At 41.1% G+C, this 16262-nt stretch overlaps 1 protein-coding gene across 2 annotated transcripts in view; it reads right to left on the reverse strand.

Moving 5' to 3' along the window:
• IGF2BP3 (insulin like growth factor 2 mRNA binding protein 3) overlaps positions 1-16262 on the reverse strand; it is a 145524-nt gene that overhangs the window by 17099 nt on the left and 112163 nt on the right. The window contains exons 6-10 of one of the 2 annotated variants that reach the window (XM_059933995.1): positions 10403-10684; positions 5945-6079; positions 4525-4647; positions 2274-2409; positions 623-748 (exon numbers count right to left, since the gene is read on the reverse strand). In XM_059933995.1, coding sequence (XP_059789978.1) covers positions 623-748; positions 2274-2409; positions 4525-4647; positions 5945-6079; positions 10403-10684 — 802 coding nt within the window. The remainder of the gene's footprint in view (positions 1-622; positions 749-2273; positions 2410-4524; positions 4648-5944; positions 6080-10402; positions 10685-16262) is intronic. The other variant, XM_059933996.1, reaches the window with a different exon arrangement.

Genomic DNA, 16262 nt, shown 5'->3' on the forward strand with positions numbered 1-16262 from the left:
CTATCACCGGTCTCCTACTTCTGACCTCAGGAAAAATGCAACTCTTAAAGCAAATATAAAAAGTATTATTTCTTAATAATCCACCTGTTTACAAAACAAATAAAAGCTGTTTAATGTTTGCACACAAACACACACATGCACAATAGATTTGTGGGCACGACTGCCTGAGCTGTTTAATAAGTAAAAACATTCAAAGTGGAAAACGTGTCTAGTCTTTACTGACCTTTCAAAGCAGTAAACTTTCAGGTGAAGTTCAAGATGAAGGAAGCCTTTTAAAAATCCTTTCCTTCAACATTTAAAAATAACTAACCTCTTTCCCCCTCCTCAAAGTCTCAAACTTTTCTTTTGATATCTGAAAACATACATTGACAACCCTACCACTCAAGAACTTCAAAAGAAGTAACTCACGGGTCTACTCTACAAAGAAAAGAAGGTTCTAGTGACAAGAATTGAAAAGCCTGTGCGGGCTCCTAACTGATGAGAGATCACACGGGGACCAGGTTTTACATTAAGATTTTTCCCAATTAGCATTTAATGTCACACTACTCGAGGGCAACAAAGTCTGTGTCCCTTTGACTTCATCCCCCTCAACCATAAAGAAAGCCAAGGCACATTGTCTTACCTCAAACTGTGGGTAAGGAGGAGTCATAGCTGAAGGGGGCCCTGAGGTGGGAGGTGGCATCCCTGAAGTGGGTGGGAACAGACCCAAGGCATTCAGATTTAATCCAGGAATTAAATGTGCTTGAAGCTGCAATGGTAAAAAGGTCCCTTCATTTTACAATTACAAGATCAAGTGTAAGTGAGCATTTATATGTGATAATATCCAGACTGTGACCTCGTTTTATGACTCAAATTTTAGAACAAAGCAGATGTTCCATGTGATTATACTTGAGTATGTAGGTTATGTCTGTTTATAATTCTTGATATTTTAAAATCCATGTGCCGTCTGCCTCCTCTTTGACCTGAAGCCATGCTAGGTTCCTCAAAGCAGGGAACACAGCTTTCTTGCCTTTACGACCAGCTCACAGCGCTCAGACGTATATGTAATCTGTACACTCTGGGCACACAGTAAATAGAGACTGAAAACCTTGCATTAATTGAAGAAACAAGCAAACAAGATTTGTTCATCGAAGAGCAAACCAGATAGCAGATATTAAGAGATCTTTACGCCATGGAAAAAATTTGGCAGTCATGAGTCTAAAGACCCAAAACAAAATCAAGCCCTTTGGAAATCAGGTCTCATCCCCATGTCTTCTACAACTAAACCTATCTTTGGAATGGATCCAGGAGCCAGAAATGGGATTTTGTTTTGGCTTAATTTGATAAGGGTTAAGGAAATAAGGTGGGGACTACAGAGTTCAGACTTGAGCACACTCAAGAATCTTTTTTAAAGGCCTGTAGGGCTGAATTTACCCCCAGGCGACTCTGAAACATTTGGATGAGCAGTGATAATGTGAAGGAAGGTAGGTAGGCAGCAGTCATGTGGGGGTAAAATGATTAGCATTCCAGGCTCTTCTCACAAAGGTAATATCATTTTTACATTTTCCCTTCTTTTAGGTGTAATGTTTCAGATGACAGGCCCAACTGAGGAACTGTTTTTTAATCATTTACTTGAAAATTCAAGACAGGCTTTGGAAACGCTGCATTTTCTGCACCATTCCATCCATTAAGGAATGTCAGCAATGCACTTGCACTACACAGATTGTTTTGTCATTTGAAATTCTTTTATCTCCAAGGTTTATGAGTAACCAAATTTTAAATTTGTATTCATAACAGTAGCTTTTATATGCACTTTATCTATTATAATCCTAATACGCATGCCATGTAGGCAGTATCCCCATTTTACAGATGAGGAAACTGGTGCTCAGAGAGACCAAATAAGTTGTCCAAGAGAATAGAGGTACAGCTAATAAATGGCTGAGCTGGGATTCAAACCCAGTTCACAGACCGCTAAAGCCCACATTCCTATAATACTATCATCTCCCTCCAACTCACATGGTATGGGAGAGATTAACCTTTTTAAGGGAGGTATTAGCCTTACCTCACAGGTGAGGAAGCTAAGGCTCGAAGTTGGCTAAAATCACAGAGCTAGCCAAGCCTGATGTCAAAGTCTGCGTCTTGCCAACTATCCCAGGGCACTCACCGTGGTGCTAAAAATCGATTAGAAACCACATCTAACAATGACACCATTAAAGGAATCAATGTTAATGCAATTGAAAACATCTTTTGATTGTTCATCAAAATAAAGACATTTCCTTCATATTAAAACTAACATTCATGGAAGCAATATCATTTTCATAAGACTCCCTGATTTTCTTCATTATCTCTTCCTCAGCTTTGGCACATGTTTCCACACTGCCTTTAACCGTAATGGTGCGCTCTGGATTGTACAGCGTCAGTTCCTGCAACCTGCAGATTGAAACAGAGGGGAAAGAAAAAGACTGGAAATTATAGGAGGAAGACAGCTGATAATAGTTCAGCCACAGATGGCAATTAAAACCCAACTGTGGAGGCTGGCAATATGTAAAAGTGGGTGGTTAGACATGATGAAAAATGAGTAAGCCCCAAAAGACATGACTCCAAGAATTGTAAAACTGCATGAGAGAAGAAAATACTGCCCCTCCCACCTTCTCAATAAACATCGCTGCACAGTTCGATTAAGTCCATGTTTTAAATAGAGTGCACTTCTTGACCACTTAAGGTGAACTATTTTCACTATTTAACAGTGAAATGTAAAGAAAATGATCGGAGGAATATACAGTTTTAGTGGAAACCAAGAACCAAATGAACATAACCTTTAATAAGTATGTTCCTAGTCTGCACTGACCAATTCGAGGCGTTAACTGGCATTCCCATGCAATTGCATTTTCTGGGTCGCCAAGCAAGGAATAAGCACGGTAATATTCCAAAAGGGCAAGCCAGGATTCACGTGTCTAAACTTAATTTTTGACGGTAATTTTAGAATTTAGATTGACGTAGGCTTCAGGAAATAATACAAATCAATCCATTTTGACTAAATTTTTAAAATAGTCCCTCGATGACCATTTAGACAACTAAAAAGTTAGAATGCAACAGCAGTATTCAGAAACTCCCTGCTTGACTCAGCTCCTGCTGAAGTTTCAAAATCCATTCAGGTGACATCTGAGACCACCCTAAGCCTGAGCCAGTCAACAGCCTTGAAGGGAAACCAGTGGGAGATACTTACTATGGAAATAAGACTAAATATACAGATGGAAAGGATACAGAATATTAAGACAGCTCCCCTTCATATTCCTACGGTTAAAATTCTCATTTTCATTACTAACAAAATGTCTCAAGCTAGACTTGAGCCAGATGAATAGGATATTTTTCCTTAACTTCTTCCTAAACTCGCTAAAAATATAGACATCTACACAATGAAGATGATTTGTCTTAGACTACTTAAACAAGTATATGTCTCATCTCCAGGCTCAACCCACCTCTTCCCTGCCAAGCATTTTCTGTTACAATTTTTAAAATAGTTGCTTCCAGAATAGATTTTAAGATTATTTTCTATTAAAACCCTCCCCTTTCTGAGCATAAAATTCAAGACAGGGTAGGATCATTTGTTATTTTTAACACTGTGCAGTTTTTCCTTTCTTGCTCACAAAGCACAACTCTCCCACTTCCTTTCCACCCCCTTCTTTGAAAACTCCTTACTGCATGAACATATTGCCCCAGTCTTTCTCTACTATTCTTCGACTTTTTGGGGTACTCTGAAGGAAATGAAGGAAAGTCACCCTCAGAAGACAAAGGCCTTTCCATATAATTTCAGAGCACTCATGGCCCTAGACATGGGGGCCAGCCTCCAAATCCCCACTCCCCAGGGATGGGCAGTCTCCTCCCACACTAACTAGAGCCAACATGTCAACAACAATAGAAAAATGGTAAAGAGTGTGACTTCTGAGGCTATGTTATAAAAGACACTGCCGCTTCCGTCTTGCTCTTTCCTAGATCATTCAGTCTGAGGGAAGAGAGCTGCTGTGTCTTTAAGACACCCAAACAGCCCTGTGGAGAGGCCCAGGAGCTGAGGCCTCACTCCAAGAGCCGGCATCAGCTTCTCAGCAACATCAAGAGATCCCCAACCAGAACCACCCAGTTAAGCTGTTCCTGAATTCCTGACCCACAGAAACTAGGTGAGCAATCAATGCTTACCCTCGTCGTCAGCGGTCCAGTGTTGGGATAATTTGTTACACAGCAATGCATAATACACTGGGTTATATATTCCAACTTTGGGAGTATATGCCAGAAAACCTGACCAAGACTTCAGCTAGGAAATACGAACGTAAAGTATTTAGTGCGTCCTGCCTTTTTAGTGGGAACAGATAATGCTTTCACTATGAGTTAGAAACAGATAGCAGGCAGCAGACTCAGTTTGAGAAATGAAGTATAAGTATGGTGGTACAGGCCAGCTCCAAGAGTTGTAAAATGCTTAATATATAACCTACAGCTTAGAAACGGTGTGTGAAAGTTTTCTGATTCAAAAGAAAGCAAGCCAGCACTTACGGAGATATTGTGATTTTAGTGTCTGTGTCTTGCTCAATTTTTTTAAGGTTTCTTCCTTCCTTACCAATAAGACGTCCTACAAAGTTATTATGGGCTAAAATCTTCAAGGGAATCTCTTCTGTGCTGTAAAGAAAGAAAGAAACAAATAAAAAGGCCATCAAATCAGGGTAAGTAAACCTACTGTAGGGTAAAAAGACAATATTCATTCATTAAACATTTACTTCCTACCTACCATATAGGAAGAATTCTGCTAGGTATAGTTTAAAGCTTGCTGACCATTAGCCTACATTCTAGCAATGCATGAATAGAGGGGGTGAAAAAACACTGACAAGTATTTGGATAGGAGTTAATTTTTAAAAGTTTCCTTTTATTCATCTCAGGGAATGTCTTCCAAAAATGGATTCTGTTAGCTCTTTGAAAACACCTTACTCAAACCCATATTCTGAAACCCTGAGTACCAGAACACCACGTACAAATGCAAACCAGTGTGATTTCAGAATAATTTTAAAATACACTCCTGGAGGTAACATGCACAATTTACAGAGGGAAACAGAAGAAACTCAACAGTGGTTACACCTTGGGGGAAGAGTATAAGGGCAGGAAGGGACGGCTTTCACTTTTCATCTTGTACCTTTCTGAATTTCCAAGTCATATATGTAGCATTGTTTGAAAATGTCATTGGGGTTATCTGAATGGTGGGCTGTTTCTTTACTTTTCTCTGTACTAAAAAAAGAATTTTAATCTTATAATACAGAAACATATAATATAACTTACAATTAAAATAGATGTAATATATTTCAAAGGTCCCTACAAATTAAATGCTAGTCATTAGGTCCCCAAGCTAAGTCCAGCATCTTACTCTGGATCCTACTTTCAGCACACCGCTGTGCTGGATGCTACAAGCAGCAGAGAACCCAACCTCTGCTCAAGGCTCCTGTGCAAAAGATACCTAGAGTTTCAACCTGAAACGCCCCAGTCAATCTCCAGTTTGCCGTAGCACAAGGTTAGGGATTTCCTCACCTCCATACCCCCTGCTGCTGCAGGGGGAGGCTGGGCAGACATGGACAGAGCTCCAGTGAGCTCCAAGTAAAGGAGTGAGGATTTGGGGTCCCTGCTTTGGGTAAATCCCGGGGATACTTCTTGGACCTTAGGTGAGCTTCCTGTGACACCCAACTGCCTTCTTTTACAGCTAGACGGTTCCCATTACACCACTCACAAGATATCCAAACATGAATGAAAACAAAATATTTAAAAGACTTATGCTTTGCTTTATAACCAAATCAATAGTGCCAACCCTCTGTCGCTCTTTGGGACAGCATTTCTCTTTCTCTGTTGGCAATTCCCAAGAACTGTGTCACAGAATTCCAAAATAAGACAGTGTAAATATCAGCCTCTTCACGGGGTAATCCTCTTTACTCACAATTTTATATCTTGAGCTTCTTTATGCATAATCTCCAGAATAGACTTACAAGCCGCCGAGGTGCCCTCAGGGGTAGAGAGAATAGTAATTGACTTCTCAGCAGCACCTGCATTCTCTTTACGATGGACATCAATTCTTCCGGTGGGCACAAAGGGAGAGGAAAACAAGAGCTGTAAGCATGTATTCACAATAGAGTCTGTAATTACCAACTTTGAAGTCACAGCACTTCCGGGCAAAGAGTGGATGACTCACTCCCCTCAAAAGCATCAAGTCTTGATAAGCTGTCACCATGGATGAGACCAATTTTAATTCCAGGAGTACTCCCCTCTCTTTGCTCATGCAGGGGCATCTTTTCATTCTGCCCAAGCTGCATGTGCTTAATTTTCCTTTTAGGTGCCACAGGTCACACATCTCACGTCCGGGAGCCTGGGTTCAAACAAAAGGCTTTCTTCTGCTCTAAAACCAAGGGGGACGGGAACACAACCCAAGAGGACTGGGGCTGGAATTCCACAAGCCAGGTGGAGCTTCTGATTCTATACTGTATGTCCACCATCCGTCACATGTGGGGATTTCGCCCCTCTGTTTCCTCCGGCAGGGCTCTTTCTACATTTTGCCTCCTTGAGAGAGGAAGGTGCATAACAAATAGTGATGGGATTGGAACCCAAAGAGATGGCAATTCCACTTCAAAGAAAAGCAAATGGCCAATAAACACAAAACGATGTTCCACCTCACCGGTCATTAAAACAAGGTGTCATTTTCTTCTAGGCCTGCGAGCACGTTAATGGATGAAATCAAGTGCTGGCAAGAGGATGCGCATCTGGGCATGGCCACCCTTCTGGTGCGGTGCAGAGTACAGAGCAAACCGCCAGGACCTTTCAGAGCTGAGCTGCTTATGATCTTTTTTTTTTTTTTAATTATTATTTATTTTATTTTATTATTTTTGGCTGTGTTGGGTCTTCGTTTCTGTGCAAGGGCTTTCTCTAGTTGTGGCAAGCGGGGGCCACTCTTCATCGTGGTGCACGGGCCTCTCACCATCGTGGCCTCTCTTGTTGCGGAGCACAGGCTCCAGACGCGCAGGCTCAGTAGTTGTGGCTCACGGGCCCAGTTGCTCCGCGGCATGTGGGATCCTCCCAGACCAGGGCTCGAACCCGTGTCCCCTGCATTGGCAGGCAGATTCTCAACCACTGCGCCACCAGGGAAGCCCCCGTGCTTATGATCTTTTGACCTAAGAATCCTACTTCTCGTAACGCCTCCTACAGATGTAGTCTCATACATGGGCCAAGACGGGTGTTTTTCACCCTTTGCAGTATTGACATCTCGGATCAGACTAGTGCTCTGCTGTGGAGGCTGTCCTGTGCATTGTAGGACGTTCAGCAGCATCCCTGGCCTCTGCCCACTAGATGCCAGTGGCACCCCCCCTCTCATGCAGATGTGACAACCAAAAATGTCTCCAGACATTGCCGAACGTCTGCAGGGGGGACCACTACTGCTTGAAAATCACTAGTGCAGGAATGTTCACTGTAGCACTATTTGTAACAGAAAGAAAGTTGGAATTACCTTTGAAATACCTCTCAGGAAGAAACAGTTAAATAACATTACATCCATACTATACAGCTGTTTGAAAACATGTGGTTAAATTACAGGTGCCAACATAGTTAGAGGTCCTTGATCTTATGTGAAAAAAAATGCAATACATACCATGGTATGATTTCTCATTTAAAGCTACACATGTTAGTAGCTACAAGGAACGAGTCCTGTAAAGACATATCCTCAACTTAACAATGGTCACCTTGGGGGTTAGATGAAGATTAGCTCTTTGTTTTTATTTTTTTAATGTACATACTTGTATGTTTTGAATTAAATACAAAAATAAGTCTTCTGTTTAAAAAGTACAAGAAAGAAAATCAACTATCAAAAAAAAAAAAACTGTGTTCAGGGAAAATTAAGTACTGGTGAGTTCCCTTGGCCACTCAAACACTAGATGAAGAGCTGTGTAACTCGTGGTCATGAGAAGGACCACTTCATCCTGCCAAGAAAATCAAGGCCTGGATTTCATTTTCCTAAATGTCTGACTGAAAACTGAAGATTTATCTCAGAATTAAAACCTGCAACTAAAAATTAGGGCAATGTAGAAGTGAAACAAATAAGGGATATCTAGAAATAACCAATAAAAAAAGTATCTTAGATAACGGTTCTGATCTCAGGGCCCATCTTTGCAGTCACTGGTTTCAATCCCCAATCACTGTAAGTATTGTCTCTCTTCTAGTAGGTAACATGTTCATCTCCCTCCTCCCGGTTTATTTCCACCTGCTCACTGTGTTAAGGGTTACTAAACTCTGATCGTCTGAGAGAAGGTTATGTTGCTTTACAGATTAGGGTAGCCCTGCGAGGCCATTCCAGAAACAGAAGATCTGATAATGACTAGTTTCAATGGCAAGAGTTAATTAAATCCGCTGGCAGAGCTGCAAGTGAATCATCGGATACAACAAAAATTGCTTCCCTTCCCTCTCCATCCTCCATCTTCCTGCTTAAATAAAACAAACAGTTCAATTTAAATCACAGAAGCTCTTTCCTCCGACAAGGAAATGAGTAGCTTTAAAAGGAACAACTTTAATCTGCCATGTGACAAGGATGGTAAACCACTGAATTATTAGTTTCTGCAGGTAACAGGGAATCAAGGGAAGCAAGAAGCCCTTAAATTTTAATATTAAAACCAGGCAAATTTAAGATGAAAACTGATTAGGCTATGGTTCAGTTGTCTTCCCCACACTCTACATTATGAAGTCAAAGCCACTGAGTTTGCACAAAGGTAACCAACACCCAGCAACTCCTGCTTCAAAGCAGGGGAAGGCAGGACCAGATGTCACTCCACAGGGGAGTGGGTACGCAACCACCACTAGACACAGTTCGTTTGTTTCTGCGTGAGAAATGAGTCAGCCAGCTCAAGGCAGGCATGGTGCCTGTGATGAACATGGATAGCCTCTTAAGCCTGCTGGAACAAACACGTAGGCAAGGTATACACAGCACAAGGTATAGTCGCACTTTCTGAAAAAGACTCTGCTTAACTCCTTGAACCACACAAAATAATAATTTTTCTTACTAAATTTAAAAAGCAAAATGATCCACAGTCATCTCTGTAGCTGGCCCAGGGGCCATTTCCCTACCCTTTCGTATAGAATGACACAAGGGAGGTTTGTACACACAGCCTTTTCTCCCTAATACACCCACAGTTCTTCAGGAAATATGGCAGCAGCTGTCCCAGAGATGTGCCTGGTAGCAATTTACAGAACTAAGGGTGAGGACAGAATTCATTACCAAGTTTCTTTGGGTCAAAATCTTCACTACAGCATAACAGGATGGTTACTAAAGCAAAACAATGAATATATAATCACTGGAGCTTCAAAACTGAGAAAGTCCCTTAGATGTATTTTAAGGGCATTAAATATAATTCACATATAGTTATTTCACTCATTTGACAAATATGAGACCCACCTACATATAAGGCAACATGCCCACCACTGGGGGCTACAGTGGTAAATAAAAACAAATAGCTCCTGCTTTCTACTCCTAAAAAGTTAGCGTCAAGGTTTGATGGAGAATCTTCTAATTCCTCAAAATCTGCAAATTAAAACTATCAAACAACATCCTAAAGAAACAACCATTCTAACTACATGACTTAAACACAGGATAACTATGGACCATAGCTGAATGATTCTTCACTGAAGTAAAGCAAGACTGAAAAACTATCTCTGTACTGGACCCAGAAAATTACTTCCAAAAGCACTGAAGGCAGTTATAACTGGAGGTCAGAGTGGAGATGGGAGAGCAGAGAACCTAGAAGCTGCCCTTTTGTTTATCAGGGCCTCCCTCATCAGGAGTGGATTAAGTATCATTTGTTTTCCATTCATGTGTGAAAATTTGAAGTTCCCTTTGAGATTAAGGTTTAGCCCCAGGTTTATATGAAATGAACACTAAGATATCAAATCACGGGAATTCCCTGGTGGCGCAGTGGATAAGAATCCGCCTGCCAATGCAGGGGACATGGGTTCGATCCCTGGTCCGGGAAGATCCCACATGCCGCAGAGCAACTAAGCCCGTGCGCCACAACTACTGAGCCTGCGCTCTAGAGCCTTCGAGCCACAACTACTGAAGCCCGCACTCCACACCAAGAGAAGCCACCGCAATGAGAAGCCTGTGCACCGCAACGAAGAGTAGCCCCCGCTCACCGCAACTAGAGAAAGCCCATGTGCAACCCACTGCAGCAATAAATAAACAAATGCATTTATTTTATTGATTTATCAAAAATAAAAAGTATATCAAATCACAAAGATTTTCCGGATTCCCAAGTACCGTACAAGAAGGGATCATCATCATCATGAAGTACCAAGACAACCTACTCTGTTATTAAGATCCAAAGGGGAAAGCATGAAGGCCCCCCACACACTCAGGAATACTCACTTAGACTGGGTCTGTTTGGTAATGTTCCGAATGGTAGCACCTTCTTTTCCTATAATGGCGCCAACGAATTGGGTGGGAACCAGCAGACGTAGAGGCAAGTCGCACGGTTTCTGCTTGGACATGGATCCTGGAGACCCCTGCCGCGATGAGCCCCTCTGCCCAAACCCACGGCGACCTCGGGGCTGCTGCGAGGGGTTCTGCTGGTCAGCCGTTCCGTCAGGGATGTAGGCCACTTTCAGTGTGAAGTTCTCCAGCTGGAATCCGCTCAGTTTGTCTAAAGCTCTGGAAGTTGACAAGGAGCAGGGGGCGGGAAGAGGAACCGAGCTATAAAACAAACCTTTCAGCAAAGCAATACCCACCTCTTCCACTCAGGATTACTGGCTCTAAAACTTCTGAATAAAGCCACTCAAGAAGTAGCAAACCCAGCACACACGTAACACTTCCCCCACCCCGACCCGCACTTTTCCTTTGAAGGACACATAGGAAAGACCAACAAGATCCCAATCATACAGGAAAACAAAGTTATCAAGAAATTTCTGTCACCATTGCCAACCCTCCAAGACCCTTCCCAGAGTAACTGTGAACTGTGGTAACTTCTGCAAACGGGCCAGTTCTTTCCATATGTTCACACAGGTGTGTACGTGTTCAGTGCCCTCTTTAAAAGCATAACTGAGATCATGATATACATAGTCTTGTGACTTGCTTTTTTTCCAAATACAATACATCTTGGGATATTTCCATGTGATTTTTGTATCAGAGGGCATTCTTTTCTAATGTATATATAACTGAATCACTTTGCTATGCAGCAGAAGTTAACACAACATTGTAAATCAACTATACTTCAATTTTTAAAAAGTAGCTAAAGATGGCATTCTTTTCATAAGCTTCACACGTGATAGAAGGCACACAGCAAAACTTGTTTTACCAATGCCCTGATACAAGAACCTTAAGTTAACACATTTTTCGTTGCTTCTTCCCTCTCCCCTTTTTTCTTAAGGAATATGTGGATTAAGGGCCCTAAAATATTTTGGCTATTTCTAAAGGAAGACAACAGCTGAGTGATTTTATTAATATCAATGATGTATAGTTATTACAGGAAGTTGGAATTACAGAAGTTTCAACCAATTAGATATTCATTCAAAGTAACCCTTTTTTTTTTTTTTTTGCCCACACTGGGCAGCTTGTGGCATCTTAGTTCCCCAGCCAGGGATCGAACCAGTGCCCTCAGCAGTGAAAGCGCAGAGTCCTAACCACTGGACCGCCAAGGAATTCCCCATTCAAAGCAACTTTAAACCTTTTAAAAGCCCAGAAGAAACAGATCATTGAAGGTTCTTTCAGAGACATAAAGAAAGCCAAGCCCAATGTAGGAATCAACTATACCTACAGGCATAAAAGGCAATACAGTCCATAGTGACATCCTTTCCCACTATAAAATTGAGTACTGCCAGCTTCAGAAGAGGGTAAGTAAAGTTTGATTCTGGAATTAAGTCAGTAATGTTATCAAAAAAAGTAATTAGCTTCTTTCTTGAGTGAGAGAGGCAGGCAGACAGACGTCCTTCTCCACGGGAATAAACAGAGATAAACATGTAAGTCACCAGATGCTTTTATGTATTCTGGGGCTAACCAGATACGGTCATGTGTGTCCCAAGAAACAACTCTGTCAAATTGGCATAAACTGTAATTCCAAACTTCACTGTGCTGCTTTAAAAAGATTTCTCGGAGGGGAAAAGAAAAGATTCTCTCACTTGGGAGGTCAGATGCACAGTGCTCCAGGACCCGGTGCGCAGTCTGGGTCCCAAAGGCCCTAAACTCAGGCTGCTCCTGTCAGAGAGCAGACAGCACGCACTGTGTATATCCCACTGCTAACTGCCAAGGAAGCAGGGTTCCCAACCCCTCAGCCCACAGTGCTCCAAACTTGGACACAGCTAGCTGAAGGTACAGGAGTAACTTAACTGCAAGCAATGACTTTCTCATGACTGAAGATTCCAAGTTTCTGAATTTTAAGTCAACCACTATAACCTTTCTATGCACAAAGCTTAATATTCAGCTATACCATTTGGTGGTCTGCTGAGTTCAGGGGAAACCTTAATAGTATTTTCACCAACCCTACTGTAACATGCAAGACGTGTGATCAACAACTGTCATCATAATTACTCAAGACATATGCGTTCAGCTCAACAGAACTCAAGGATGTTTATCCCACATGTGTACTACTCAGGATGCTGTTTCTCATCATTACTTGCCTCTGCTCTGATGCAATTTTAAGAGTCATTCAGAAGATGGTGAGTAGTTTTGCTAGGTGGTAGCTCTTAATTGCATTGCTATGTTTATTGGGATAGATCACAGTGTAGGACTGAAAGGGCCTTGAGAGAAAGAATAAGTAGTTTATCTCAAGGATGAGAGAGTAAGAAGAACTGAGACCCAGAGAAGTTAAATTTATCCAATGGTACACACATACAGAGCTGCGCAGTGAAAAAGAGAGACCCAAATTCTAGCCCAGCTTGAAGACTAAGTAGCCATGGAACCCTGGAAAAGTTGTTCTGTTGTTTGGCATTAGCCTAGATTTATGGTCCCTTTCAACTCTAAATTCCATGTCTAAGATCTCTTTTTCTTATTCCTAGACCCCACTGCTGGGTATCTCATAGATCCTAACAAAATGAGGCTTAGCCATTATTGAAAAGTCACACCATTCCATTTTCTCCTTGTACCAAGAATAAGAGGCTGAGACATACAATTCAGCAATAATTACCAAAAGCCTGATAATACCACTGCAGGGATGCACCTTAAGGAAACAATTACGGACAAAGCCCATATATTTACCCACAAAAGACTTCATTACTAAACTAGTTCTAAAGGCAAAAAGACGGCAAACAACCTAGATGCCCAGTAGAGGACTTGACTACATAGACTGTGGTAGGGATGAAATACCAGATGGAGATTACTAACGGTATAAATATCGTTAACGCAAAGACAACCTGCACAACGCTACAGAATGATCTTCAGCATTTTGAAAGTTGTAACGCACGGACAAAGTCAAACAAACTTGATGGCAAATTTCACAGTGGTTATCTCTGAACGGCAAAAAGGGCAACAAATTTCTTTGTCTCACTACCTGGTCTGTTGTTTCTTTTTCCAGAATAAATCTTCTATTTACATAATTTTCAAAGCTTAAGGGTAAATATCCTCCCTTTAGCCATCAGCCAAGTTGTTTCAAACACTTCTGTATGTACCCAATACAAATCTTCAAACTGATATAAAAAGATATGCAATAATAGCTTCAATATATAAACTATATTCCTATTCCCCAACAAAAAAAAAAAAACACACACCAGAAATAAGAACCCCCCTGGACAACAAGGTCCTACTGTATAGCACAGGGAACTATATTCAATGTCCTGGGATAAACCATAATGGAAAAGAACATAAAAAAGAATATATATATATATATATATATATATATATATAACTGAGTCACTTTGCTGTACAGCAGAAATGAACACAGCATTGTTAAATCAACTACACTTCAATTTCATAAAATAAAATGCCAAATTTATCTTTAGAAAAAGCTCCTCAGATAATAAACAGCCCCAACTACAAAAAAAAGAAAAGAAATAAGAACCCTAAAAAAAGAGAACTAAACACCTACAAATTCTGAAGGGTTATTTCTTTGTCACCCATTACAAATCTTCCAATGAACGCTGCCTTTGTTATTATCTGAGCATCCCTGGAAGATGCAAGGAATAGGTATTCCAGAGACCCAAGTCTCTCTTGCTTCCAGGAACAAGAAACACTAAATAATACTCCTGTTTTTTTGTTTTTTAATAAAGTGCTTTGATCTTTTTTTTAAATTCATATTTTTAATTAATTTTTAAAAATTTATTTATTTATTTTTGGCTGCATTGGGTCTTCATTGCTGTGCGTGGGCACTCTCTAGTTGCAGCAAGCAGGGGCTACTCTTCATTGTGGTGCGCAGGCTTCTCATTGTGGGTCTCTCTCGTTGTAGAGCACAGGCTCTAGGCATGCGGGCTCTAGAGCGCAGGCTCAGTAGTTGTGGTGCACAGGCTTGTTGTTCCGCGGCATGTGGGATCTTCCTGGACCAGGGCTCGAACCCGTGTCCCCTGTATTGGCAGGTGGATTCTTAACCACTGCACCACCAGGGAAGCCCCATACTCCTGGTTTTAATAATTTATTTTTTAAGTTTTCATTATTTTTACTCATGTATTATTTTAGTAAATTAGTAATTTGAGGCTCGAGGTTAAAGCAAATGCATGCATTTCCTAGTAATACTGGCACTGTTAACCTTTGATTTTTTTCTTAGCCACAAGGTGGCAGGAATTTCCATGTTAAATTCTTAGAGACATAGCCTTATTGAAGAATCCTCTAAAAAGTGTCATTCATAGAGCTTAAAAAGAGGCTTTTGAACTTGGTCCCTAACACCTGAGGGTCAGTGGCCAGTCATTATCTGAAATGAAGTATCCTGTACAATAACGGGGTGTTATCAACAGCAGTGAAAAATGTTGGGAAAATGTGTAATAGTTGCTAACTTAGGAACTCTTACCACCTTCCCATTTTACACATAGGGTTGAATTAAGACAGTTTAAGTTGACCAGAGTCACAGCTAGAGAAGTGGCACAGGAAGTCCATTCCATGGAATTGGACTCTGGAATGTATCCTCTTAATCTCCACGCTCTACTCACTCCTGCACAAGCACATCCCAGTTACAGAGATGTCCACGTAACAGATGCTATGGAAAAAAAGAAGTCAGCTGAGAATGTCACCTCAGCCCTTATCACCTAAAGAAGTGAGCTATGGATGGCTGCAATGGAAAAGGCAAGAAGAAATCATGCCAGATTAGTTTAGGCAACAGTCTTGCAGGGGCTCAGAGAACAGGCTCTCAGGGTTCAGCAGAGCAAGGTCTGGATGGACCAGCCTTCCCCAGCTCAAGCCAAATCCAGCTGTTCTTTAGGTGCCCAGAAGCAGTGGGTTGAACAAGAATTATTATCTACAGTAAATTATTATTTACTGTAAATTATCAAATTTACATTTGATGAGACCACTGTCTATAAATATGAGCATATATGCATGAATATATTAGTTTCTTGTCAGCCCTCATTTTGTAGCTGAAAAACTGAAGCTCAGAGAGGTCAAGATTACAGTCAGAGCTGCCTGACTTCAGGGTCCATGCTTTCTCCACTACATCGAATGCCTCTCAAATAAAATTAATTCTCCTCAAAGAATGATAATGCACTTCACATCTTTTTAAAATAACTTACTAGAAAACTTAATAGTTTTCATAACATTGTACACAAAATTGATTTGTCCATTCTTTAAATCTATTAACTTTCTCTGAATACTCACTTATTTTCTAATTCTCTTTGATCTTTGGAATTCTTGAGGGGGAGATGACCCAGTATTCCTAGAAGGAAACTCAACTTGGACAGGAATTAAATCAGGTGATCCCTCTCCAAATACTTTTCCAGCACTGGAAGGCCCATCCTTGAGGACAGAGACTTTGCCTTTATGCACTGGCAACTTTTGGTCAATAACTGGTACTCAATAAATGTTAACGGGTTGACTACTAGAATGAAGGACATGATGATTTTTCATTCATTGAAATGCCCAATTTATTTGTTTAGATTACATAACTGCCTAAACGACAAACTCCTCACAGTCTTTTTGTCCCTCCTTGTGATCAACAGGATCCTGACAATCTCTATCACTACAAAGTGCTTTTAGAATTAAAATGCCTCCACATTCAGCTTGCTGTCACGCTGAGAGTACCTTCAGCAGTCATTCTGCCTTGGCTAGCAGTCTGCCCTTCCCATGCCTGTACTCTTAATGCTTCGGAATTTTTACAGGG

The sequence above is a fragment of the Balaenoptera ricei genome, chromosome 9 (assembly GCF_028023285.1).
Source record: "Balaenoptera ricei isolate mBalRic1 chromosome 9, mBalRic1.hap2, whole genome shotgun sequence".
NCBI lineage: Eukaryota > Metazoa > Chordata > Mammalia > Artiodactyla > Balaenopteridae > Balaenoptera > Balaenoptera ricei.